The 27,913-nt window shown below is 45.3% G+C and overlaps 1 protein-coding gene across 3 annotated transcripts in view; it reads left to right on the top strand.

Annotated features, from left to right (window-relative positions):
• Positions 1–26,613, top strand: part of LOC125403036 (uncharacterized) — a 53,851-nt gene extending 27,238 nt beyond the window's left edge. The window contains exons 1-5 of one of the 3 annotated variants that reach the window (XM_087901417.1): positions 15,888–16,015; positions 17,926–18,081; positions 18,962–19,088; positions 19,246–19,395; positions 22,617–26,613. In XM_087901417.1, coding sequence (XP_087757543.1) covers positions 18,010–18,081; positions 18,962–19,088; positions 19,246–19,395; positions 22,617–24,154 — 1,887 coding nt within the window. In that variant the 5' untranslated portion in view covers positions 15,888–16,015; positions 17,926–18,009 and the 3' untranslated portion in view covers positions 24,155–26,613. Of the gene's footprint in view, positions 1–15,887; positions 16,016–17,882; positions 18,082–18,961; positions 19,089–19,245; positions 19,396–22,616 lie in introns of those variants that run through there. The other 2 variants (XM_087901415.1, XM_087901416.1) reach the window with 2 other exon arrangements.
• Positions 26,614–27,913: the final 1,300 nt, after the last annotated feature.

Raw genomic sequence — 27,913 nt, 5'->3', positions numbered from 1 at the left:
GCATCTCTGCTTAGATCCTCCACATGCTCGTGCATCTTCAGAATCCTGAGAAAATCAGAGATAAAGCAAGAGTTAAACCTCAGAGGACATGCCTACTACCATGAATTTCTGCCAGAAACCTCAGAGCCTGGTAGCAGAGGAGATGGCTTAGACTTGAGAGGTAAGGAGAGCTGTCCTAGGCTGGTTTTTTCATAGCTAGAACTGCAGACATTGGAAGGAACAGACTGTGGGCTCTGTGTTCCTCAGATAACCTCGATCATCCCCCCTAAAAGCAGAACCTGGGAGTCTGATGGCCACTGCATTGCTCAGCTCTTCACCATGTGCCCACTGTTCTGCCTCCTGTGTGACTCCCTGGGCAGTGCCGATCGAGAGGGCAATGGCAGACTAAGGAACAAGTGCATCCAATTCTAGGCTTGCAAGCCCATGAGATTACTTTGGTTTAATTACGGGAGTCTGGTGACTTGGCATCTGTACCACCCCACACACACACACCTACACCCACAGCTACCCTCAGCATGGCTGACAACTATTGAAAGCTGTATCACTGAAGAGTCTCTTCTTACAGGTATATGTAACCTCAGAGGGTGGGTCTTGAGCCTCCCCCTCCCTTTAAGAGGCAATGTTTCAATCCCAAAGTAAGGCACACAGCATCCTTTTCCACACCTTCAACTAGGGTCTTGAGTCTTCCACCCTTTGACTTGCTCTCCCAATTCATGACTAATCAATAGCTTTTTAGAAAAAACAATTATTTATTTTTATGTGTGTATGTCTGCCTTTGTATCTGTGTACCATTTGTGTGTCTGGTGCCCCGGAGCTAGAAGAGGGCATCAGACATCCTAGAACTGGAATTGAAAACAGTTGTGAACTGCCATGTGGGTTCTGAGACTAGAACCTGGGCCCTCTGGAACAGCAGCCGCTATTCTTAACCCCGAGCCATCTCTCCAGAACCACCAACGGGTTTTGAAATAATAATTTGGCTATGCAGCGCTAATTATACTATTACATTCATTCCATCTGATTCTCATAACTGGCTGTTAGGAATTTTGAGATTACTTTCTGACTCCCGCTATTTTTTTGCAGTGGAGAACTTTGCTCTACAAATGCAATTAGATTTCCATTGTACTTATGCATTTATTTTTATTTTGTAAAGATACTTAGTTTTGGGATGGCATGGGTGTACAATGCCACCTCCTCCAGTGTTCACATTGTGCTGGTCTCCTCTCTCCTATGATGCTAAAGTCACTGGGTTCAGGGGTCATCAGCCCCAAATCCTACCCCGTAGCTCTGCAGTGCTTCTCTGTGTGGCGTAGCAGCCAAGGTCCAGGAGGAGGAGTGGTGCAGCAGTTCCTGCCCTTCTGGCTGCTTCTGCATCTTCGGGGCTGCTGAAGGCAGACCCTCCCAGCACCACATCAGAATGACACAGATTGGGTGCAATAAGAAGACCAGCCTGTTAAATGTGAAGATCTTTATTCCCTGCGGTTAATTATTTAAGTGACAGTCCATGACTCTAAATTGAAAAGCCCAAACCCTTTTCACCCACCTCTGGCCCACCCCAGAGTACGTCTTTGTGTGTCTCCGGGTGACAGCCACTTTTCAGACATTGTGGATGTTACTGTCTCCTCCCACACAGAGGTCTCTAGTGAGTTCTTGACTCACTCTATCCTTCAAAGTAGTATTGTTTGAATCCCATATCTGTCTCACATTTAAAACTACTGTACTCCACGTAGCATGACAGACATTCCCAGGTATGTGCCTAACTTGCTCCTCTCAATGGTGTGTGTGTGTGTGTGTGTGTGTGTGTGTGTTCCTTTTCAATCCATACTTGAGCCTTTAGGCTTTTTGTAAGTTTCTTGAATTTCTGGTTGCTTTAATAGAAAAAATTCACAGGCCAATGAGACGTCTTAGTGGGTAAAGACACAGCATGTCTGATGACCTTGTTTAATCCCTGAACTCATGTAGGAGGAAGAGAAAACCAACTTTCTCTCTCTCTCTCTCTCTCTCTCTCTCTCTCTCTCTCTCTCTCTCTCACACACACACACACACACACACACACACACACATCAAATAAATAACTAAATGTGATTTTTGAAAATAGGTGCTGCAGAGCTGGCTCAGTGGTTGATGGCACTTGTTGCTGTTTCAGAGGACCTGGTTCAGTTCCCAGCACCTATGTGGAGGCCCACGAGCTTTAACTCCAGGTCAAGGGTGTTCAACACCTTCTGGTCACCAAAAGCACACTGTACACAGATATATGCATAGGCAAAGCACCCATACATATCTTGGGGCTGGAGAGATGACTCAGAGGGTGAGAGAACTGGCCGCTCCTGTGAGGATCTCGGTTTGATTCCCAGCATCCATGTGGAAGCTCACAGCCATCTATAACTCCAGTTCTAAAGGATTCGATGCCGCCTTCTGACCTCTGTGGGCACCAAGCACATATGTGTTTCACAGACATGCATGTAGGCAAAACACCCAAATAAATTAGTTAGTTAACTAATTAATTTAAAATACTTGAAGAATAAATTTAAGAAATCTTAAAAAGTAGAAGTGCATGTAGTACTGAATTCCAGGGACCCAGCATAATTACGGACAGGCATAATGTTGCTTAATAACAGTCATACTGCTTAATCTTTTTATAGGTACAAAGCTACTATATTAGTAAAATTGACTCAAAGTGAACAGGACATTCAGCACATCTGCTCATATATTCAGCAGGGAAGGTGTCCCAGCATTTCAGAGCTGAAGAAAGACATGGGAGGCACCCCAGAGACTGATGACCAGGTAGTGAGGTCACCCACTGCCTCTGTTTGCTCTACCCACAATGGGCAATGGTGACACATGCCTTTAATTCCAGTACCTAGAGACAGAGGGAGACAGATCTCTGAGAGTTCGAGGCCAGCCTGGATACAGGGCAAGTTCCAAGACAGCCAGGGCTACACAGAGAAACCCTGTCTCATAAAAACTAAAAAGAAAAAAAAACAGAAAGAACAAAAAGAAATCAGCTTGAAGATACAGGAAGAAAAAGAGGCTGTTGAGAGCGGTCAGGTCACCAGAGGTGTCAGTGTAAGGTAAGTGACGGCTGTCAGGTAGGTGCTGCTGAGCGGTGTCGCTCCTCTGCCTCACTTTTCCAGCCCTCGACAATCGCAGCAGCACCGCATTGTTGCCTGCCTTGTCTTCATAGTGAACACTGCACTGCACCGTGTGTGCGATGGGAGACAGGGTGAGCTCTCTCAGGTGAACACTGAGGAGTAGCAGCTCGCTGATGCTGGTAAGCTTACCCAAGCTGACAAACTCAGCATGGCCTCTGATGGTTTGTACAAATGCACATTTTCCAATCGCACACAGACTTCCATTTGTATTGTCTTTGTCAACACCAGGCGTGAGTCAGATTGGCTAGTATATTGCTCACACAATGTGTAAAAGAGCTACTTCCTTTTCCTAATATACATATTTTATTTAGGAAATCTCCTTATGTCTCTGATCTCACTGAGTTTTCCCTGTGCACATTGCTTTTTGTAGCTTTTTCATTTTGTGTCTCTGTAGTATTGTGCTTTTATCTCCTCTCTTTATCCCTGAATTCATTAATGCTTTTTTGTGTGTGTGCATGTGTGTGTGTGTGCGTGCGTGTGTGTGTGTGTGTGTGTGTGTGTGTGTGTAAGTGATGGCTCTTGCTTCATTATTCCTTAAATATGTGTAGGCAGAGTTTTTTGTTGGGTCTGTCAACTGATTCTGTCCCATCAGCCGGCTTCCAAATAACCATTTGTAGATTTATTATTAATTATAAATGCTTGGTTGATAGCTCAGGCTGGTTACTAGCTAACTCTTACATTTTAAACTAACCCACATTTCTTATCTACCCTCTATCATGTGGCTATACCTTCTTGTAGTGTCAAGGGCCGGCTTGTTGGGGTATCTGTTCCTGCCCAGTACCCCACAACTGGCAAGTCCCAGAGAAAATCAATCACACAGAGATCTCTATAAGTTATAAAGCTGATTGGCCCATTAGGTCAGGCTACTTATTAGTTCTTATGACTTATCTTAACCCGTTATTCTGATCTATGTTAGCCATATGGCTTGGTACCTTTTTCAGCTGTCAGCTCACATGTTGCCTCTTCGGTAGTCTGGGCAGGAATAGCAGAGGGAGCTTTCTCCTCCCTAGTCTTTTCCTATTCTCATTGCCCCGCCTCTACTTCCTGTCTGCTTGATCCGCCTATACTTCCTGCCTGGCCAATCAGCGTTTTATTAAAATACATGATTGACAGAATACAGACAATTCTCTCGCACCTTCTTACAACACGGCACTTTTATCCTGTTGTTCTCTGTGTCTCTCATGGCTCCAAGACTCTACCCTTCTTCCTCCCAGCACCCCCTGTCTGGCTGTCCCACTTCTGTCCCCTGCCTAGCTACCAGCCAATCAGCTTTGTATTAGCAATGAGAGCAACACATTTCACAGTGTACAGAAGGGTATTGCACAGCAAATGTGGGCCTGCATCACTATTGTTCTCCATGTGGTCATACTTTCATAGAGGAGTTGAATTAAAGGGCTATTTGACTCTGAAAACGCTATGCTCACATACATATTTGGATAATTTATATTTCTAAACCTTATCATAACCAGCATCATTTATATATTTCTTGATTTCTTCTTCTTTTGTTGTGCTAAAATACTTTTAATGAAAGAAACTTGAGAGAGAAAGGCTTTATTTTATCTCAGTTCAGTGCACAGTCCATGAAGGTGGAGAAATCAAAGCAACAGGAGCTTGAACAACCTGGTCATATGTAGACAGAGACTGCTAGTTCATTTCCTAGCCACCTGGACGCAAATAATCACACAGAAACTCTATTAATTGCAACACTGTGTAGCCAATGTCTTATGCATATTTCTAGCTAACTCTTAAATTAGCTCATTTCTATTCATCTGCGTATCACCATGAGGTTGTGGCCTACCAGTAAGATTCTGGTTGGAGGTTGGGACATCTGTCTCCTTCGGCGACTACATGGCATCTCTTTGACTCTGCCTTCTTTCTCTCTATACCTCTGTTCAAATTTTCTGCCTGACTTTACTAAGTGATTGGCCAAAACAGCTTCTTTAATAACCAATGTTAATAAGACATACTCATAGCATGCAGAGAGGAATCCTGCGTTATCTCCCCTTTTCTTTCTAAATAAAAAGGAAAGTTTTAACTTTAACATAGTAAAATTACATATAACAAAACAGGTATCAAACAAGAACTACAATATTTATATCTACTTTATCTTTTATCATAACTAAGGAAAACTATAATTATAACCATCTATTTTTAACTCCATCAAAGACCCCAGAAGGATATAATATTACCTACGTTAACAGGAAGTATATTGTAAGCAACTTTCAAAACTCTAGAGTTGACAGAAACATTTTGCTGCCTAGATAGCCACCCAAAATTCTTCTGTAACATTGGGGCATCAATCTTCAGCCTACAGACCCATAGTATCTAGCAGACTTTTCCATGAAGCAGGAAATTTGAAAAACTGTTTTGCCTCTATTGGCAGTTTGCCATTCACTTTCTTCTGTATCCTGAAGAATGTCTGGCAGGCTCTTTTATGAAGCAGAAACCCTGAAGGACGGTCTCACCTTTATGCAAGTTCAGCAGTCATTTCACTGTGGGTCCTGAATGTCCAGTTCATACAGCATACCATCAAGCATCCAGGCAAGAGCAGTTTCTTACCCAAATGACTAACAAACGCCATAAAGAGCATCTTCGATGCCCATCCTCCTCTTGAAGTAGACTGGTGCTACCAGGAGCAAACATATCTCATTGTCATGAAAAGTCCTAAGTTTTTTAAAACATTTTAAATACCATATTCTGTTAGTCTTTGAAAGGTTTGAAGTATACCTATCCATTTGAAATATATCTCTGTACATCTAAAAAATCTAACTAACATGACTACAAGCTTGACTATTATAGATGATTATTTATTAACCTGTATTTCTTAATTATACATTATATTTTTAAATGAGCTGTACAAACACAATACCTTAATCAAGAGTAGAAATATGCATATAACAAAATTGACCTTAAATTTGTATTAATAAACCAAGATTCATACAAAGTATTCATCTCTATAGCATATTCCCCCTCAAATGTAGACAAACATTTATAAACAATCATTTAGGAAATTTGGGTTTTCTTCTCTAGGATACTTGAGAACTTTGGGGGTACTGTTAATCAGGTCTTTTGTGAGATATCCTGTGTGGTAGCTCCATCTCAGCCAGCAGTCCTGAAGCCATCATGAATGTTGGACCAACTGGGAAATTGCTTCATTGGGTCTTGTTTGATCAAACCATATTAGTTAATAAGGAATCCATAGCTTTCTGTCCTCTGTGGAAACAAAAGCAGAACTTCTTTTCCAAAGCAACATATCCTTAGACCCAAATTTTGAAGTCAAGATGCCTTTTATATATATATATTGGTTTAGCCTAGCAGCCTGTACAATGAAATATCTCTCTGTACTTAGCTGCTCATTCATAGTCAAAAAAATTAAAAGAAAGCACAATAATATACATAATCCAGACTCTGTATTTTCCATCTTTATGTGGCTTATTTTTCTTTATTCCTTTAATCTATAATTGTCTTACTGTCTTTAAAGACTTTGTTTTATTTGTTTAAAACTGCTTATTTCTTTTTATAACTGTCTATACTCTCTTTCTTTTCTCTCTCTCTCTCTCTCTCTCTCTCTCTCTCTCTCTCTCTCTCTCTCAAGCCTATATACATTTTTTTCAAACTGTGACCCAGTCAGAGGTTTATTTTTGTCTGAATCTGTCTTTATTGTACATTTGTAATTATTTTCTGAGCAGGAACGCTTTAAAATGGTAAGCCTTGTGGTTACAGTGGCCCTGGATATTGGCTCCATTTCTCTCAGCCTTTCAGTATGGCAGAGGTACCTTTTCTGCCAGTTCTGGGACCACCAGGTAGGATCAGTGCTTACCACCTCAACTCTGGGAAGGAGTTTGCAGCGCATAAACCCTTTTAATCTGAGCAAATGCTAAATCTGCCATGCAGCACACTACATGGCCTAGAAATATCTCTGTGTGTGGTGGCAGAAATCCGCCATGCTTTCCTGCCTGTGCACGCCTAGCAGACCCCATCCAGCTGCTTTCCTAAACGGGAGTGCTGAGTGGTACGCCTGCTCTCAGATACTTTCCTCCTAACCCTGAGCAGGCATGCAATGACCTGGACCCAAAGTAGGTGACAGGCCATGCTCGTTAGCCCCAGTCGTTTGGGTGCCATTCAGTAGACGAAGACTGCTTATTCATTTCCCAGCTGCCCAGACCAAAATAATCACACAGAAACTATATTAATTACAATAGCATTTGGCCAATGGCTCAAGCATATTTCTAGCTAGTGCTTATATCTTAAATTAACCCATTTCTATTCATCTGTGGATCACCACAGGGTTGTGGCCTAGGGTAAGGTTCTGGCTGGTGGCTGGCATTGTTCTCCTTAGGCAGCTACATTGTGTCTCTTTCACTCAACCTACATTCTCTCTATCTCTGTCCAGATTTCCTGTCTGGCTTTACTCTACTAAGCTATTGGCTGTAATTATTTCGGGGTAAGCTAGCCGGGATCCAGGCGGGAACACAGCCCGCTGCTCTTTCTACAATTTAATAATCAGTGGCAATAAAATATATTCATAGCATACAGAGGGGAATCCCACATCATCTTCTGGTGCGGGAGAATTCTCTGTATTCTGTCAATCATGTTTTAAATAAACGCTGATTGGCCAGACAGGAGGTGGAAAACCAGACAGAAAGTGGAAATAATGCAAGGAGAGCAGGAGAATTCTGGGAGCAGGAAGTTGATTCCTCCCACTCCTGCCCAGATCACCAAAGCCACAGGATGTGAACTGCCCCACTGAAAAAGGTACTGAGCCACATGGCTAAAATAGATCAGAAAAATGGGTTAATCAAGATGTGAGAGTTAGCCAGTAAGAAGCCTGACCTAATGGGCCAATCAGCATTATAACTTATAGAGATCTCTTGTATGGTTGATTTTCTCTGGGACCTGCGGGCTGTGGGATACCAGGCGGGGACAGAAAACACAAACAAGCAGGCCCAACATGTTACAATCTTCCTTTTTCTTTCTAAATAAAAAGGAAAGTTTTAACTTTAACATAGTAAAATTACATATAACAAAACAGGTATCAAGCAAGAATTACAGCTACAATGTTTATACCTACTTTATCTTTTATCATAACCAAGGAAAATTATAACTATCTATTCTTCAACTCCAGAAAAGACTCCAGAAGGATATATTACCTATGTAAACAGGAAGTGCATTGTAAACTCAGTTGGTAGAGCATGGGACTTTTAATCCCAGGGTCATAGGTTTGGGCCCCACATTGGGCACCATTTTGTAGGCGAAGACTGCTTGTTCATTCCCAGATGCCCAGTCCCAAATAGTAACACAAAACTATATTAATTATAACTCTGTTTGTCCAATAGCTTAAGCATATTTTTAGGTAACTCTTACATCTTAAATTAGCCCATTTCTAGTCATCTGTGAATCACCACAAGGTTGTGGCCTGCGGGTAAGGTTCTGGCTGGCAGCTGGCACCTCTGTCCTTCAGGAGCTACATGGCATCTCCTTCACTCTGCCTACTTCCTCTCTATATCTTCTGTCTGGATTTCCTGCCTGGCCTGTTCTTGACCTTCTGAACCTCAGAAGGTGGCCTTGTGGAAAACAGCTTCTTTGTGGAAGTAACTTGAGAGTCAGTCATGCTGGCTCAAGGTAGGAACTGAATGCTCTGACTGTTGCTTTGTGCGTGGGTGTTTTCCCTGCATGTACATCTGTGTGCCACATGCATGTCTGGTGCACACAGAGTCTGTAAGAGGCCATCAGATTCCCTGAGGCTGGAGTTGCAGACATGTGTGTGCTTCCATGTAGGTGCTAGGAATTGATCCGAGTTCTAAGGAAGAGTAACTACTGCTCTAACCACTGAGTGACCTCCAGCCACGATTCCTACTTTTTATGAATTCTAGGCCCTAAGACCGGGAGTTGGCCACTCTCCTTTAGTGTACATCTTCATATATTCTCAGTTCAATTAATCTGATCAAGATAACACTTTACTAAAAAAGCCTACAAGCAGCCAGGCAGTGGTGGCACACCTTTAATCCCAGCACTTGGGAGGCAGAGGCGGGTGGATCTCTGTGAGTTCAAGGCCAGCCTGGTCTACAAGAGTTCCAGGACAGGCTCCAAAGCTATAGAAAAACCCTGTCTTGAAAAACAAACAAACAAATAAACAACAACAACAAAAAGCCTACAGGCTAATCTAATCTTTAAGAAGAAAAAAAAAAACTCCCACAGATAGGCTTGGTGGCTTATTTCCCAGGTGTCCTAGTTCCTGACAACAATAGCAGAATCTACCCTTCCTGGATTTTACACACTCCCTTCTCCTCACCTGGCTCCCATGTTCCTCATTCTCCTCTCAGCAAGCTTATGTCATGCTGGTTTCCTTTCTCTGGGAGGAAAAACGACCCTTGACAAGCTTTGACGTGTCTCTATGATTCTCAGGTCTATGTTCCCTCTCATTTTTTTTTCTCCCTGAGGGTCCCTGTACAATTCATTCCCTTTTGTGAGCCAGATCATGTTTTGTGTTTTTTAAAAAATTATGCTTACGAGTGTTTTGCCTGTATATGTTAGTCTATGCACCATGAGCATGTAGTGGAAGCTGGGAATTGAACCCAGGTCCCGTGAAAGATCAAGTGCTCTTAATTACTGAGGTAACTCTACAGCCCTGGGTCTTGTAGACTGTTGGAGACAGCATATCATGTAGCTCACCTCTACCCAGTATTGAACTCCTGATTCTCCTGCCTCTACCTCCCAATGCTGGGCCACTCTTGCCCACATGGTATGTTTACCAAAGACAGTAGAAACACTTCATTCCATCCTACATGTTCTTATAATGCAAATCTGACTATTCTGTTGTGAAGTGAGTCTATACCCCCACTACCTGGAAGCTGGGTGGCTTTCATCCTTGTCTCAGCAGATCCTAAGTAGCATTATGTCACTATTAAGACCACAGCATTAAAAGTCACAGGCTTTATCTGAATGCTTGTTCTCTTTTTAGATCTATTTAAATATTACATGTATGGGTGTTTGCCTGCATGTACATATGTGAACAATGCTTATGCAGCACCTGTGCAGGTCAGAAGAGGGCATTAGACTCCTGGAACTGAGTTACAGATGTTGTGAGCTGCTGTGTAGATGCTAGGAACTGAACTTGGGTCCTATGCAAGAGCAGCCAGGCTCTTAACCATGATCCATTTCTCCAGACCTTGAATGCTTGTTTTTGAAGCCTTCAGATGTGATATGATAAAATCCATGCTGAGGCCAGTAAATTATAGGAAACCCAGTGCAGTCTATATAGATACTGCATTGAGAGGTCCTAAAATGAACATGATAGACATCAAAGCTGAGTGTGGTGGTGTAGACTTTAATCCCAGCACTCAGGGGGGCATAGTGAAACAGATGTCTGTGAGTTAGAAAGTAGCCTGACAGTTTCTCAGAAAATTGAGAATCAATCTACCCCAAGACCCAGGAATATCAGTCTTGCACATACACCCAAAGGATACACACTCATACCACAAGGACATTTGCTCAACTGTGTTCATAACAGCATTATTCGTAATAAGCAAAACCTGGAAACAACCTAGATGCCCCTCAACCAAAGAATGGATAAAGAAAATCTGGTACATTTACACAATGGAGTAGTACTCAGCAGTAAAAAACAAACAAACAAACAAACAAACAAAAACCAATGACATTTTGAAATTTGTGCAAAAATGGATGGAACTAGAAAAAAACATCCTGAGTGAGGTAACCCAGACCCAGAAAGACAAACACGGTATTACTCACTCATAGTGGACACTAGTTGTAAGGTAAAGGACAACCAGGCTATAATCCACAGCCCCAGAGAAGCTAGGTAACAGAGAGAACCCTAAGATAGACACACATGGGTCCTCCTGGGAATGGAAAATAGACAAGAACTCCTGAGAAAATGGGAATATGGAGGAGAACAGCAGAAGGAGAGGGGGAGAGGAGAAGGGAAGGCAGGAAGAGAACATGAGGGAACTAGATGGGGGAAGAACAGAGGGAGAGCAAGGAAAGAGATATCTTGATTGAGAGAGCCATCATGGGGCTAGCAAGAAACTTGGCTCTAGGGAAATTCCCAGGAATCCACAGGATGACCCCAGTTAAAACCTTAAGCAATAGTGGAGGCGGGACCTGAGCTGACTTCCCTTGTAATCAGATTCATGACTGCCTTAAATTGTCATCATAGAACCTTCATCTAGCAACTGATGGAAGCAGATGCAGAGCCAAGCACTAGGCCAAGCTCCCAGAGTCCTGTCAAAGAGAGGAGCGATTTGACCAAAGGGGTCAAGACCATGATGGGGATACCTAGAGGAATAGCTAATCTGAGCAATTGGGAGCTCACTGACTCCAGACTGACAGCAGGGGGACCTTCATAGGCTCAGACTAGGCCCTCTGAATGTGGGTGACAGTTGTGTGGCTGGAGCAGTCTATGGGACCAAGTTTTCTCCCTAGTGCATGAACTGGCTTTTTAGAGCCCATTCTTTTTTGAGGGATACCTTGCTCAGTCTAAAAGTGATGTGCCAGACTTCGTTGACTCCCATGGGAAGCATACCCTCTCTGAGGAGTGAAAGGGGGGTGGTGAGTGGAAAGTGGGGGGAGCGTTAGGAGGGAAGGGAGAGGGGACTGGGATTGGTAGTAAAATGATAAAAGATTCATTTTTAAAAATAAATAAAAAAGGAAGAAAACAGCCTGATCTACATAGTGAGTTCCAAGGCAGCAAGGGTTACATAGAGAGCCTTTAAAATATAAAACACAAAATAAAAAAAGGGAACCACTTCCAAGAACTAAATACCAACATACATGCTTAACATGGAAGGACAAATCTCAATCATAGACAAAGCACTTCAGAAGACTAAGAAGTGCTGAGGGTAGGTGAAACAGTCTTCCCCAACAAGAGTCTCACATTGGTTATCCAATATTAACTGGACAGTCTTGAAATCATATTCACACAAGAAACATTAGATGGAAAGAGCAGGTTGTATTTGTTTCTAGGAACACCACACACACACACACACACACACACACACACACACACACACACACACACACCCCAGCAATTACAGAAATAGATGGCATTAATTTGAGAGGGAGCAAGGGTGTTTAGAGGGAGAAGAAAGTGGTTGGTTGGAGCCTCCATCCCAAGCCCCTCCCCTGGAGTTGTTTTAATCCAGACTCTGCCCTGGACAAAGTTCAAATGATGACCCCTCCCCAGAGATGCTCAAGACACTCCCACAGGGTATTTAAACTGTCCTCCAGAGAACAAACGTGGTTTTCCTATCTTCCTTCCCTGTCTCCTCTTTGGAGGGTTGGAGGGCCATCCGGGAGCATGGTATCCATTAAACCTGGGCTTTTTCTAATTCACTTGATTTGCTCTGATTTGGATTATCGGGTCAGCAGAGAGGTTTATCGGGGTTCAGAAACTTTTCAGTAAGGGGAAGAATGTTGTAATTAAATTTTAATTTCAAAAAAATAAAAAAAAATTAAAGAAGATTGCCCCAGTTCCGGGGTATCATTCTTAAGACTCCACTCCAGCTACACCGCTGGTAAACCAAGGTTACAGCTGCTCCAGCAATCCCTTCAATCCCTGACCCACATAACATTTGAAAGCAGTAGTATCTCCAAACCTTAGAATTCAGGGCGATTTATGGTATTGTAGCAGTAGATAACCAGAATATTCTCCCTGCACCATATCCTTGGCTTTGTGCTTCCAGGTTCTCCTAGATTTCCTGAGGATTTTGAGGTAGGGTTGGAGGAGAAGAAAACGCACCTGTAGGTTAGCATTGTAGGTTGAGGTGATGGGGAAGTTGGGTAGGTCCGCCTCACTGATACGCACTGCTGAAACTTGCTTAGATTGGATTATCCACCCTAGTGAGGCATGCTTGGGTAGAACTGGCCCAGCAAAGGGGGTCTTTCCTTCACCTTCTACCAGTACTTTTTTAGGAACATAAAAGAGGTCAAGATTCAATGGCGATGTTTTTGATCGAGAAATTAATACATAAGTAACGGTTATACCAAGAAATGATTCCAGAACCACTCCTTCCATTGCAAACCTCTCAGTTTTGTCCAGGACCCTGCAGGACTCAGACACGACTAGCTCAATAGAGGCCCGAGTCTCGGTAGTTTACCCTAACACAATACCTGGTTCCAAAAAAGATCACAAATTGAGACCACCAGGGAACAGACCATCCAAAGGAAATGCCTAACATTCCAACCATTGTAGATAGGGTCACCTGCCAGCACACACCCATCACTCTTCACCAGGACACCCCTAGACAAATGTCAGCCAATCAGGGGTCCTGAACCTTAGAAATCCCTCGCCCCTTCCTCTGCTATTATAAAAACCCCACCCCAAGTGATCTCAGGACTCTCCAATCACTCCAATACATTAGACACATGGAGAGTCTGAGTTCAAACATAAATAAAAAATAAAGGTTCTTTGTTTTTGCATGCAGGACCCGGACTCCTAGTTGGCTTTTGGGGACTCTGATCTGGACATAACCGGCCCCATTGGACTCCTCCTTTCCTCCTGCACCCAGTCTGATCTGATTGGTTTCTGAAGTCAGCAGAGAGGCGAGGACGCTGTGAAAAGCAGCTCAAAGCCATGCTACCCTTGTGAAGCTGGTAGTTGTCTTCTGGGGGTGTTCGGCCTCTGGCCTTCTAACCTCATCCCTCCAGCCCCTCCGGGAATACCAGACGTGAGCTGATCATTTTCCCTAAGGAGCAACTCGATATGCTTCTTGTCCATAATGGGGCTAATGACTGCTAACTTTGCTGAAGTGTCTGTTAGGACGGCCGTACGCATAGGCATTGTCAGAATTCCTTCCCGGGGGAGAAGTAAACAATGTCTACCCCATTCTTATAGGATCCTAACAACAAAGTGGAGTTTCACCCTTCAACCTGGGGAACAATGAGTTTAGAGAGCTTACTTAGAGCACATGAGCAAGGAGTTACAGGAGCCCTGGGACCTAAGGCAGACAAGCTGGAGAGTTCACCCAGCATGAATGGAGCTCTCTCTTCAGCTAACTTCCCCAGTCTATAAGCACTGGGAGGACAAGAACTCCTCACCCCACTCCCATCCATATGTGATGAAGAACAAGTCACTTACAAATGACTGGGTGGGGTGCCTGGAGCCCACAGCTACATTTACATACACATACCTCACAGCCCCATCCCTCCTAGCAATCCTGACCCTGCTTTAGGGGCTGCAGGAGCTGCCCTTTGGTCTTAAAGCTCAGCTCACATTCCTGTAGTCTGTTCTCAGAGGAAAGAACAAGACCGTCTGTGCACATGCCTATAATCCCAGCACTTGGGGACAGGGGCAGAAGATCCATCTAAATAGTCCTGGCCAGCCAGGGCTAGAGTTGAAGGAACACTAGCCCACAGGGGCATGTGGCTCTGGCAGGTCTTGCATTTCATTCCCTCTGCTTTGCTAAAAACCATTAGATGACATTCCCAAAGCTACCCACCATGGACTATTCCTTTATTTGGCCAATCCCTCCTCCTGAGACTGACTACCAAATTCCAGTTTTCAATGTATTGAAGCTCAGTAATCAGAAGCCCCTTTTGACTCATCTAATTAACATGCCCAATTAAAATTAAACACCTCATCCTAACACGGAGCATCCCCCTTTACTTTTATAAACCGACATTTGCCTACGTGCCACATCTGTCCTCTCTATCCAGAGACAGTCCTTTGTCCCACCCCACCCTGACAGAACAAATACCCTGTCCCCTTTCCCTTTGCTCCCTTCGCCTCCTCCCTGGTCCTTTATCTCCTCACCACCGCACCAAAGTCTTTTCTAATGCAGACCTCCCTCTGCTATCTTCTCTTTCACCTGCGAGGTCATTTGCTGCTGTCTTCTGCCAGAGTCAGCAGGGAGCCACTTTAGCTTTTCTTCCTTGCTTAATAAAGGATCTCTCTGTGAAAACCGGTGTTTGGGTGTGGTTTGGGCCTAATCCAGGATCTGGGAGGAAGCCCCTGCTGTGCGGTGTCCTCACCGTCCCGCTTCAAGAGTGGCTTAGCCCAGGAGAGACTTTCACAGTCTCTCAGTTTATTCTCACAGTTCTCTTTAGGAGTATCAACATTCTATTGTTCTGGGTATTTTCACTATCTGACTGACTCTCACCACCAGCCTGTTCTATATTGTTTCTATTATGAACTAATTTTTGTTTCTTTGTTTTGTTTTTAAACTCTAAGTGAGGATAAATTTTTTTCCTCAGGGAACCATAACATCCCCAGGATGGTGTACAGAATGGTTCATTTCAGACCTTTAATGATTCCCATGGCTTCACTTCCCGTCTCCATGGCAATGACCCTTTCTAGTTTTCAAATTTTAGAAAATCAGAAGAAAAAAAAGCCCTAAGTCCGTGTGAAAATACAGAGAAAGTTTAGGAATATGAAATATCAGTCTCCTAGACACGTGTACATCCACGCAGAAAATAATCCCCTGACGATGTGAGACAGCTTTTCAGACTTTTCGTCTGTGGCAGTCCACATGACCCATGGATGTACGGAAATGAGCACTCTGGCGTATAATTGGAATACGGACGTGGCCGTGACAATGTCTTGGGGGAAAAGGAACCAGAACATACACCACTATGACCATTAGCATAGTATACGCGCAAGACAACTCCGGTAACTCTACAAGCAGCAGTGGCCATGCGCAATACCGACTTCCGCTGGGGCGGGGGCAGGCTGAGGCGTGGCTAGAGGCGTTCTGGAGAACCTACTTCCGCTTAGTTCTTCACGTGGTTAGGTGTTGTTATCGTTACCGAGACGCCGTGGGAATTTGGATTCCGACCCTGGGGAATCCAGAGTCCGCGGGCGGAAGTCGCGGCCCGGCGGGCCGTGCGCACAGCTCGCTCTGCGCTGCAGTGAGGTGAGTGGCTGCGGGGCAGGGCGAACGCTGTGCCGCCTGCTGCCGAGCGCCGGTTTGTGCCGAGAGACGGCTGCGGAGGCTGCCGGGGAATGCGTGGTTGGGCTGGGCGTCCTGTGGGAGTAGGAGAGCCGGATTGCTGAGGGCGGCGATGGAGCCTGGGGCTGGTGTGTGTCTGTGAGGGCGACCGGCGCCGCCTTCTGGACTGCGAGTGTTTGCATGGCTCGTGACTTGAGGCTTGAGTCTGCCTGCGAGAGGAGAAAAAGATGGAAAATGAGTTTACTCGCGGTTTACACCCGGGCCGCAGCCTCCTCGACCTGCCCAAGCCTACGCCGTGTCAGAATTGATAGAAGGAATGGGACAGTCTGCGCGAGGTCGTAGCTGTGAGCTCTAGGGAGCAGAACTGGGTGCAGGTGCTGGGGACCAAGACTTCGGGCCATTTCTCTAATCCCATTACATTTCCCATAGGAAGGTGCTGAGAAAGAAAAGATTTAAAACGTACTAATTCTGGTGACCAGTTTGAATAGTGGGGCCCCTGAAGGTGTGTGCTAGCCTGTCTTTGGGACCCCGTGGTGCTGTAAATAGGTGTTAGGCTAAGTGCTTGGCCCCCTGCAGCTCCAACAGGTTGATCATGGTCCGGTACCCCTATTGGTGAAAAGCAGAGAGAGGAGGGGAAGTTTCTTCAAATCAGCCACATGGTTCTTAGGAGGTGTCTTTCGGAGTATGTCCTCTGGCCTAAGCCAGTGAAACTTAATGCCCTGTCTTTGCCTGGACACCTTTTGAAAACACATTGGGCTTATGGAACATCTGAAGTTTCCCATCTTTGACAGCACAAAGAGCAGGTCAGACTCCAGGGCGAAGGTCTCTGTTCCTCTAGCGAGCTCTCCTTCCTGTGTCACCGCGATTGTCCTTCTCTGCCTCGCGATGGTAGGGATGGTGTGAGGCGTCGGAGAGACGTACAGTTGAGAGTACTGAGCGAACATTAAATAGAATTGAGTTGACACTTGCTGATTTTTAGTCAATTATTTTCAACTTTTGATCGCGTGCTGTGTGCCTGTTTGGGGACTGTGCCCATGAGTGCGGATGCCTGTGGAAGCCCTAGTTTGGGTTACAGGTGGTCTGCGCCCCTGATGTGGGTGCGGGGAATCAGCTTGGTTCATACATGTTCATACATGTAAAACAGCATGCTTAAAGAATAAGTATGGGCTAAAAGGGAACATTTTTTACAGATACACACAAAGAAAATGTTGGGCAGGATAAATAAAGGAGCAGCTGTCGTTCTCTGCAGAGCGCAGCAGCGTAAACTAAACGACGTGTTGGAAGTAGGACAGGGTGCCGTAAGCAGAAAGAGTCGTCTTTTGTCTGTGTTTTCTTCACTGCCGGGCAGGTGCTAAGGACTTGATTCCCAAATCCTAGAACACTGCATCTTTCTTTGGAAAGCTCACATTGCTTCGTGTCTTCTCTTCCCTTCTCACACCTGAAGGGTGGGAAATCTGCACTGAATTCTTTGTAACCAGAGTTCAAAGTCATTGTCTTTTGTTTGTTTCCTGGATCTTCCTAAAGTTAAGAGTTAGGCTAGGCATGGTGGTTGATTCCCTTAACCCCAGCACTCAGGAGGCAGAGGCAGGTGGATCTCTGAGTTCGAGGTCAGCCTGGTCTACAGAGTGAACTGCTGGACAGTCAGGGCTACACAGAGAAACCCTGCTCAAAAAAAAGAAAGAGAGAGAGAAAGAGAGAGGGAAAAAGAGTCAATCTTTTCACTACTCTGCAGTGTCTATATGATGGCTGTCGGGTGGGGCTAAAACTTCATATTGCAAATGTTGTATAAATGACCCACAGTCACTGACTTTCCAGGACGTTGTCTTTGTAGCTCCCTGGGCCATGCCAAGTCATTCATGCTGCTGATTTTCTAGCACAGCCCAGCTGAATTCTGCATGTCAGCTCTGCTCAGAGGCTCCGCATGCTCACCCGAATCCTGAGGAGACAGCACAGAGGACATGTCTGCTGACGGGGGTTTCTGCCGGAAGCCACAGACACTGGAAGCAGAGGAGCAGTATGGATTGTGTGAGGTGAGGAGAGGCACCCCAGGTTCCGTCCTCAGAACTAGGGGTAGACGTTGGCAGTACCAGATGTGAGCTCTGTTTCTGAGGTGACCTTGAGTCTCCGGCTGAGTGGAACCCAGAGGATGGAAACTCCTCATTATTTCGTGACATGCGTGGTGTGCTGCTTCTCCGGTTCAGGTTTGCCTGCTCGTCCATGACCCCTGGGGAGTCCTGTTTCTAGTTGACCCAGGGACTGGCGGGACAGAGAGTAGGCACCTCCAAGACTAGCTCCTTTGGCCTAGTCATGGTGTCGCGGGTGAGGGGCTGCCGGGAGGTTTGTGAAGCTGGACCTCCAGATCACCCCCGCCCAGTTGTGTCCAGCGATGGGTTTGAATACGCGGAGACCTCGCCAGAGCCCACTGATGCTCCCCAAATTCATGTAGGTCTTTCTGCCTCTCCACTTCACCCCGTCCTACCGCAAGCATCTGATTTACAGTTTAAGCTGCTGGGCTCCACAGAGCGTGAGAGCCACTGCTGACTCTGCCCTTCCCACCAGTTTCTCTGTGTACCTTTGTAAAACGCCCCATTTTAGCCCAAGCTGAGTCCTTACATTTGTTGTTTTGCCAATCCCAGTCTTTCCGAGAGTAGAAGCTCATACTGTAGCGGAACCCCAGGAACCCTACACAACTCTAGACAAGCGTAAGATGGCTGGTGGAGAAACTCTATCCTCTGTGGGGTTGGGTGAGACGTAGTATGCAATGCATGGCAGGGTATGTTTATATACTGTCTCTAGGCCTGAACATAAAAATGAAACCATTTTTTTGTGTATGGAAAGTTTAGTGGTACTTCCTAGAGGGGAAAATTATTAAAAACTCATGGCTGCTTACTGTATCTTTCTGTTGTGCAGAGATTGGTGTCCTTTGAGGATGTGACTGTGGACTTCAGCCGGGAGGAGTGGCAGCACCTGGACCCCGCCCAGCGACGCCTGTACCAGGACGTGATGCTGGAGATCTACAGCCACCTCTTGGCAGTGGGTGAGCGCAGCTGGCCTGGGGATCCAGGGTGGGCCTCATATTTTCTCTGTGTAAAACTTGGTGGAATATCAGAAATCTGTGATGATTTCTGAGTTGTTTTGTCCTTGCTTCATTCTTGGGCACCTTTTTATGTGTTATTTAATGTTGACTTTTACAGTTAACCAGTACAGAGCTCATTGGATGCCCTCTAAGACCTACGAAGATGCAACAAATCCAGAATCCTTGCAATTCACAGGGTATCCCAGGCCAAAGGCCATCCTCAGGATGAAGAACGTTGATTTCCCACATCAGAGGTGTCAGTGTCAAGGTGAGTGACTCTTACCTGGTAGACAGGTGAGAGGTGTCATCAGCCTGCTGACTTACTCATCCGCTAGTAGGTCGATCACCTAGGGTTTCATAGGAAACACTGTACATTTTGTTACGAGCATTTGTAGGAGCAGAAAGGTGGTTACTGGATATTTGCTTAAGTTTCATTCTAATGATCACAGTCCATGTTTGGAAAGCATGAAACAAAGAAATCACACGTGGATTTCTGTTTGTGTATCTTAGTTGTCAACAGTTGACATTATCAGCGTGGTTAATGTATTGCTTGTGTAACGAGTAAAATAAATGTTTCCTTGTTTTCGTTTTTAGATTTTGAGTGTGCGTGTGTATGTATGTGTGTGTGCATGTGTGTGTGCGTGTGTGTGCGTGTGTGTGTGTGTGTGTGTGTGTGTGTGTGTGTTAGGAGAGGCCAAAGAGTGCTAGAGTTACAGGTGGTTATGAGCACCCATGAAGGTGCTGGGAGCTGACCTCTGGTCCTCTGGAAGAGCAGCAGGCACTCGGAACCCCTGAGCCGTCTCTCCAGGCCCTCCTGTGATATCTTTTCAGAATTAATTTAGAGCATCTCATTATATCTATTATGTAAAGGCATTTCTGTGTATATATTATTTTAGCATTGTGTGCTCTCCTAATTCTTACACACTATTTATCCCTTCATCACTTCATTTTTCATCCTGGATATTCTTTGGTATCCACCTAAGTGTGGCACCATCCACCGTATTCCTATTTCATGTGTTCCCGTGTAATTGTTTCTTACTATGTGTATATGTTTGTGTTCCTGGGTGTGCGCATGCCACTCACCCTGTGGGGGTCTGAGGACAACTCGCAGGGAGTCTTCTCTCCTGGAGATCGGGCCTGACAGCAAGCACCTTCCCCACTGCGCCGTCTTGTGGGCTCGGCCATACTTCTTATAGGAATTGCCTTCTGAACCATTCTGACCTTAGTCCTTCTGTGACTGTTCTTGTCAAGTTGATACAACATAGAAAGATTCTTGATGAGGAGTTGTCTACGTTGGCCTGTGGCCTTGTCTCTGGGGAATTCTGTTATTTGTTGTGAGACCCAGCTCTGTGGGTAGCACCGTTCTGGAGCTGGGTCCTAGAATGTGCCGAGTGATAGATGTGCCCGTGTTCAGTCTTTCGTCTGTCATGTGACCAGTTGCCTCAGCTTCCCACCACCCTGAAGTCCCTGCGATGGTGGGCTGTGACCTGGAGTGAAAGGTAAAGTCAGTCTCTCCCCTTCCATTGCCGGGTGTCGGGTGTTTTATCACAGCTACAGCAATGGAGCCAGGACACGTTTGGCTGGTGGTTTCTGTGTGGCCTCTGCGGTCTCTGTGTGTGGTGAGCCTCTGCCGTGTCTAGCTGTGTAGAGGACTGGTCTTGTGAATGACCCCTTCCTTAGTTTTGAGACGTGGAAAACTGGGGTCATCCTATCCAAGTTAGAAAGTGAAGTTTCCGTTTCTTGAGTTTATTACTTCCCAGTTCCTGCTTGTGTTTACTTCCTAGTATGCAGTTTACGTGACTTTTTAACTCTGCTGAGATCAGTACAAACTGATTCCTTATTTCCTTATGGAGACTATTTGTCCTGTTGAGAGTTTTGGATTTCACTTAGGATTTCAGTTAACATTCTGTTGGCAGTTTCTCTTATAGCAAACATTTCTATTTTCTTTCTTTTCTTCCTAATAGATTTGATGCAAATATCCAATTATTTATTGTGTAAGATGTAGACTGCCTCAGCTCTTTCAGTGGCCGTGTATTTCCAATTTGCAAATGACCCTGAGTGTTTTCCTCACTTGCGCTCTGAGCCAGGTATAGACAGGTCTCTGTTGATGTCTGCTCCGCTGGAATTCCCCAGTGCTCTAATCTGTGATTGGCTTCTCGTCTCCGTTTTTGTTGGTTTTGTTGTTGTGTCAGAAATAAGCCTCGTGGGCAGCAGTTTCAGCAAATAAAAAACTGTGTGTCTTGATTTTCCAAAACTAAGCAGAAGATACCGTTTCCCCTAATTTGGAAGATTTTTCAGTGTCTGCTAAAGTAAATGGAAGGAAGCAGGTTATGGTGGACTGTGTGAGTAACAGCTTGAGAGCCAGGAAGATCCCTTAGAGCCTTTGTCCTGAATGTTTAAGGGAGGCCGCTTGAAGTGCAGCCATCAGCACGAGGACTTAGAGAACAGCTGCTCGCGTGGGTCACCCCAAATCTGAGATGACAATGGGGGTTGATTTTGAGGGCACGTGGACTGGTTATTCATAAAGTAATTTTGAATTGGAATAAAGAACCTTTAATACAGTTCCTCATGTCATGGTGACCCCAACCACAAAATTGTTTATGTTGCTACTTCATAACTGTAATTTTGCTACTGTTATGAATTATAATGTAAACATCTGATACGTAGGATAGCTGACATATGACCCCTGTGTAATGGTCATTCGACCTCTCCCCCAGAAGGAGAACCCACGTGAGAACCACTGACTGAGAGGATGCTCAGAGTCAGGAGTGATTGACTGTTTTATGTTGAGGTTGTTGAGATATAGTGGAGAAATAAAATATATTCACTTCATAGTGTCAGGTGTTCTAGGTTGCACGAGTTGGTCAGAGAAAGAGGTCGCTCAAGATAAAATTCTAAGGCCTGTGTGGCAGCAGGAAAGCTCGACCTCTGATGAACTGATTCATATTTACTGATTGTTACACAAAGTTGTTTTTCGGGTGAAGTGTTTTCTCATGCCAAGGTTCCTAATCTGCGCTCGGTGTTTCTCTTAGGGGAATCATCACACTCCTGCTACCTTAGTCCTTATTGTGTACCCTTTGCAGTACCCAGTAATCTAAAAGCCTTGGGTGTGCCACACACGTCTTGTGACCAAAGTCGTGCAGAGGCTGTAGCACCCTCTCAGAAAACCAATTCCACAAAGCATGGAAAACAATTACTATTTTCCACAATAATTCTTCAAGGTCAAAGTCCTTGTGGAAAACAACTGTTCAGTCCAGTGCTTGCCCTAGATAGAGTGACTCTGCTGGATGCGCACAACAGCATGGAAAGGTGCCTGGCACACATGGGTGCTGCGTTACATCAGGGTTGGGGCATTACAAGGGCCATGGCAGCATTTCTCGCCATTGTCACCATCATCAGCATCGTCACTTCCTGGCAGAGACTTCTTTCTGTTGAGGCTGATTCCTTCTCCGTCATGGTCACTGTGTCTGCTCCTTCATCTCTTCACAGGGCAATCAGAGCATGACTCGGCTCATCACATTTGTGCGAAAGCTGCATTTCCAAATGATTTCTCAAAAGAAATCACTACACGTGGTTCATACTGTTCCGTTATAGAGGAGCTCTGGCAGGATGGGGACCCTGCGAGGACAGATCAGCCAAACCAGATCCCACTCTTGAGTTCTGCTGCTTCCTTCACCCAGAAACCACCGATGAGTGACGAGACTTACGAGTGTGAGGTGACTGGGGGGTCCGTTCCTGTAGATCTCCATCGCATTTCTACACAAGAGAGATTTCCAAAATGCTGCTCATCTGAAAAACCTTTGCAGCCTAACCCCAACCTTCAAGCACATAGTGGACATGAAAGCAGTGCCGCCAGGCAGCCTGATGGCGTTGTTGGATCCTGTCGGTTCTTCACACAGAGCCCGTGTAATGCTTCCTGTGCGGCTCCTAACGGAGAAGAGAAAGCATGGAAAGGAAAGGTTCTCAGCCCTAAGCAACCACTTAGGAAGCATGAAATTCTTTCTCAGAATGAGCCAGTTGAATATACCAAATGTGGGGAGGACTTCCCTGCTAGGCCAGCTTCGTGCCCGCAGCAAATGACTAACACTGGACGGACACCTCTTATTTGTCACAGATGTGGGAAGTCCTTCCTTCCAAAATCCGAGTTGAGCTCTGGCCCAGGAACGAACGGAGGAGAGACACCTTCTGAATGTCCTGACTGTCTGAAACCACTCACAAGGACTCCCGACCTGCAGGTGCACGAGGAAGTCCACACAAAGGAGAAGCCTTACAGATGCCATGAGTGTGGGAAATCGTTCAACTATGCATCCCACCTAAAGGTGCACCTTCGCATACACACAGGCGAGAGGCCGTATGTGTGTTCTGACTGTGGGAAGGCCTTCAGCCAAAAGTCGGTCCTCACCACACACCTGAGAATTCACACTGGGGAGAAGCCTTACACGTGCAGCCACTGTGGGAAATTGTTTGTTTATGCATCAGATCTGAAGAAGCATAGTCGGTTTCACACAGGGGAGAAGCCTTATGAATGCCCCGACTGTGGGAAGTTGTTCAGTAATAAATCCCACCTGCCTGTGCATCATCGAATCCACACAGGCGAGAAACCGTACAAATGCTGTGACTGCGGGAAGTCCTTCAGAAGGAAATCCCACCTGAAAGTGCATAATCGGACACACACTGGCGAGAAACCTTACATATGCTCCGACTGTGGGAAGGCCTTCAGCCACAGCTCAGTTCTCAGCACACATCAGAGAATCCACACTGGGGAGAGGCCTTACACGTGCAGTGACTGTGGGAAAGCCATGACATCTAAAGCCCAGCTGAACGAGCACCAGAGAATCCACACGGGTGAGAAGCCGTATGTGTGCGCTGACTGCGGGAAGGCTTTCAGCGGCAGGTCTTCCTTACAGGCGCATCGGAGAACTCACAGGAGGGAAAAGCCCTTTCTCTGTCACCAGTGTGGGAAAGGCTTCCTGCGCAGGTCACAGCTGTCATCTCACCAACAGACTCACACTGCTGAGACTCCATAGTGCTGTGTGTGTGTGTGTGCGCTTGTGTGCGTGTGTGCGTGTGTGTGTGTGTGTGTGCGCGTGTGCGTGTGTCTGTGCACGCATGTGCGCGTGTGTTGTGCGCGCGCGCGTGTGTGTGTGTGTGTGTGTGTGTGTGTGCAGTTGTTCTGTCTCCATGCTGGCCGAAGGCCATCATCACACGGAAATGGAAAAAAACATTGCCAGTGATGGGCTAGGAAAGTTCTCAACAACTGAGGTCCGTCTGTTTCATTCTGTGCAGAGACCTGAAATGGGTTTGAGTGCACAAGGTCCTTCAAACGTAAGTCAGGTTTCAGTAGACCCAGGGACTCCTACCTCACACTGTTCTTACAGACGATGTGGTCTTGTGGAAGGCTTTCCCACAAAGTCAAATCCCTTTCCATGGTTGGTTTTGTTTTAATTTTTTTTTTAACTTTTTACTTATTCTTTGTAGACAGATTTTCCTTTTGGGGTCACCAGCTCACAAAGAATGGCAAAGAGACTTATTATGAAAGTTTGGCCAATAGCTTGGGTTTGTGTCTAATTAGCTCTTATAGTGTAGATTAACCCATTGGCGTTAGTTTACTTTCTGCCTCCTGGCTTTATTACCTCATCTCCATAATGCCCATCCTGCTGGCTCTGTGTCTGCCTGGCGACTTCACCATCTTCCCAGCATCCGCTGTGCCTGGAAATCCTGTCTAGCTATTGGCCTGCTGTGGGACAATGGTTTGTACCCTGTCAATTGTATTTTAATAAAATGCTGATTGGTCAGTAGTCAAGCAGGAAGTAGAGGTGGGTCAACGAGAACAGGAGAATTCTGGGAAGAAGGAAGTCCTAGTCTGCAGTCATGACCCAGCCTCAGAGGAAGCAAGATGTGACTGCCTCGCCAAATAAGGTACCAAGCCATGTGGCTAACATAGACAAGAATAATGGGCTAATATAAGTTATAAGAGTTAATAAGAAGTCTGAGCTACTAGGCCAATCAGTTTATAATTGTGATTTCTTTGGGACTGAATGACTGCAGGACCAGGCAGAACAGAAAATCTCAGCCAACATTGGCTATTCAGCTTTTTATTAAACCAGTCACAGTGTAAAGGAATATTCCACAAAAATTCTTTGTCTTTTGCCTCATGCTTCTCAATCCTGTTCTTTTCCCATCCCTTTGTATCTACCCTTTGTGCTTGCAACCCGCCCTTCCAAATAAAATCAAAGAAAAAGAAAAACCAATCTTGTCATGGAAGCTGTAGTGTGACTAAACCCTTCTGTCCATATTTCTTTACTTGCAAGAGTCCCTTGCAAGGAGTCATTGGTCAGGTTCAGAGCCTTTGGTTTCTGCTAAACTATGGATGGCTGGCACTCCTCTTGGATATCCTGTTGCACTGTGTCATGGAGACCCTTCAGTTTTGGGTTTTATCCATGTTTTTAACTTAATAAAGAGACCTAATTATAGCTATGCATTGCTTATTTTAAATATGTAAATTATACCTGAGGAAAAAAGAATGAAGAATTGTAAGGAGAAGTACAAGTACCATGTGCATGCATGGCTGTGTGTGTGCATGCTTTGGGTACACTTGTCTGTGGGTGTTCTTGTGTATGGTGAGAAATCTTGTCTTGAGAAGACAAGTATCTACCTCCTCCCAGGTTCTCCACCGAAGCCCAGCTTAGGGAATGGGTGAGTTTATTGCACATACGTACAGAGCATGAAGGATACTTTCAGGAGCTTTGGAGCCCAAAGCAGCCACACTACTTAGAAAATCTCACCCCAGCATAGATTTCAACATCCCCATAACTGCATAGATGACATCCCTTCTTCAATTAATCTACTATAATGTATACTTCAGCATCTTCCAAGACCATGAGGCTACAGACTCAAATTGCAGGGAGGGGGATGTTGAGATACCAGGTGAGGGATCAGTGGCCCTCCACACCCCTCCTATGAGGGAACATTAAGAGACAACAGACCCAACCTCAAGGTCTCTTAAATGTGATCACAGCTGCCCCGATGGAGATGATGGCTGGTGTGCTCAGATGTGTGTCCACGCACAGCTGCCCCTATGGAGACTATGGCTGGTGTGCTCAGGTGTGTGTCCACACAAGTGAAGATGTCTAGAGGTTACCTCAAGTGTCAATTCTTAGACACCTTTTTGTTGAGAAAAAGTTTCCTATTGGCCTGGACTATCCCCAAGAAGTCTAACCTAGGTGGCCAGTGAGCTCTAAGGACCTACTTGTTTTCAACTCCCATCTCAATATCACTGGAATTAAAAATTATTCCTGGGGCCAAACCCAGGTCCTCATGTTTGTGTGACAGAGGCTTTACTAACAGGCATCTCCCTGGCCCTGTGTTAGTCTTTGAAAGGACTATTTGGTCACAGAAAGAAATCTCAAATAATGATTTGAGCTAAATCTCTGTAATGATTTAAGGCATACAGTTACCAAACTATTAAAGTTTGTGGAAAATTGTAGCAATTATTTCCCTGTGTTGTACCCATACCAGCACATGTTATTGTTCTTTTTTAAAAATAATGATGATGGGATGGCCCCGGGCGGCTCGCGGAGCAGCTTCTAGTCTCCAGGGTGGCAGCGCCTTGCGGCCGGGGGAGTCAGGCGGGCGGTTACGGCGGATAAAAGGCTCACAAGACATAGTAAATAAACATAAGGATAAACATTTATTACTTAAAAAGAAATAGAAAAACAGAAAGGCAGAGATAGACAAATATAAAGACACAGAGACAGAGAGAAACGTGTGCACACGACAGGAGACAACCACACAAGAGAGAAAGATGGCGAAGGGGGAAGTCAGAAGTGGCTGGGGTGGGCGTGGTTAGTTCTTAAAGTGACAACAGAAGAATAACACATGTAGTTCAAAATAACAAAAATTTAAAAATGCCAGAAATATCTTACAAGCCTTAGGAAGTTACTGAAACGTAGGATTTGTAACAGCCTCTCCTCAAGGCTCTAAGTAGTGATTACCCCTGGGCATGAGAGTCTCTCTGATCATAAAGCTGTCTACAGTGCCCAGTGAGCCCCAGAGATACAGTCATCACCTGGGCTAGGGCTTATACTCCAGTGAGCCCATTAACTCATTGGTCCACTGATTGGACTTCTGTGGACAAACACTGGCCCAACAGAAGAAAAATAAAATAAAGAAGATCAAAATGGGCAAACTAGTTTATTCACAGTTTGGGCTAGAACTGAGAAAACAACCATTCTCAGTTTTTTCTTTATGCTTCTTTTCTATTCCAGAGTTAAAACTTACAGAGGGAGAGAACAAAGCTGGGAGGGAAGCACGTGGTGTCAGTCAGTCAGCGCCGAGAGGGAAGCACGTGGACTCCAGTCAGCAGAGCTGGGCATGGCGTTTTGTGCAGGTGCCAGGGCTTTCCAGTACTGTAGGGTGCTGGAGCTCAAAAGACAAGATAAAAAAAAATTATTAGTCCCTAATTGTAGCCTTAGGACACGCATATGGGCATGGGCCAGTGCTGTCTTCTGACCCCGTGGGCTTAGTGTGTGTGATTGGCAGGTGACTAAAATGATGCTGGGACATGTTATTTGAGCTGTGTTTGGGATTGAGTCTCAGGAAAACAGTAAATTTGATTCTTTGGGAAATGTCTGTTGACTTTCAGTTACTGGAAGGCATCCAAAGATACTGAGCATTATTGGTGTCGATGTCCGCCTTCTGGTGTAGGGGCCACTCCTTCTGGACCGGCAGGAAGTGTTCTGTGAATGGAGGACCCCACTCCTTCTGGACCGGCAGGAAGTGTTCTG

Source organism: Myodes glareolus, chromosome 24 (assembly GCF_982192425.1).
Source record: "Myodes glareolus chromosome 24, mMyoGla1.1, whole genome shotgun sequence".
NCBI lineage: Eukaryota > Metazoa > Chordata > Mammalia > Rodentia > Cricetidae > Myodes > Myodes glareolus.
This window is presented reverse-complemented; position numbering and strand designations above follow the sequence as displayed.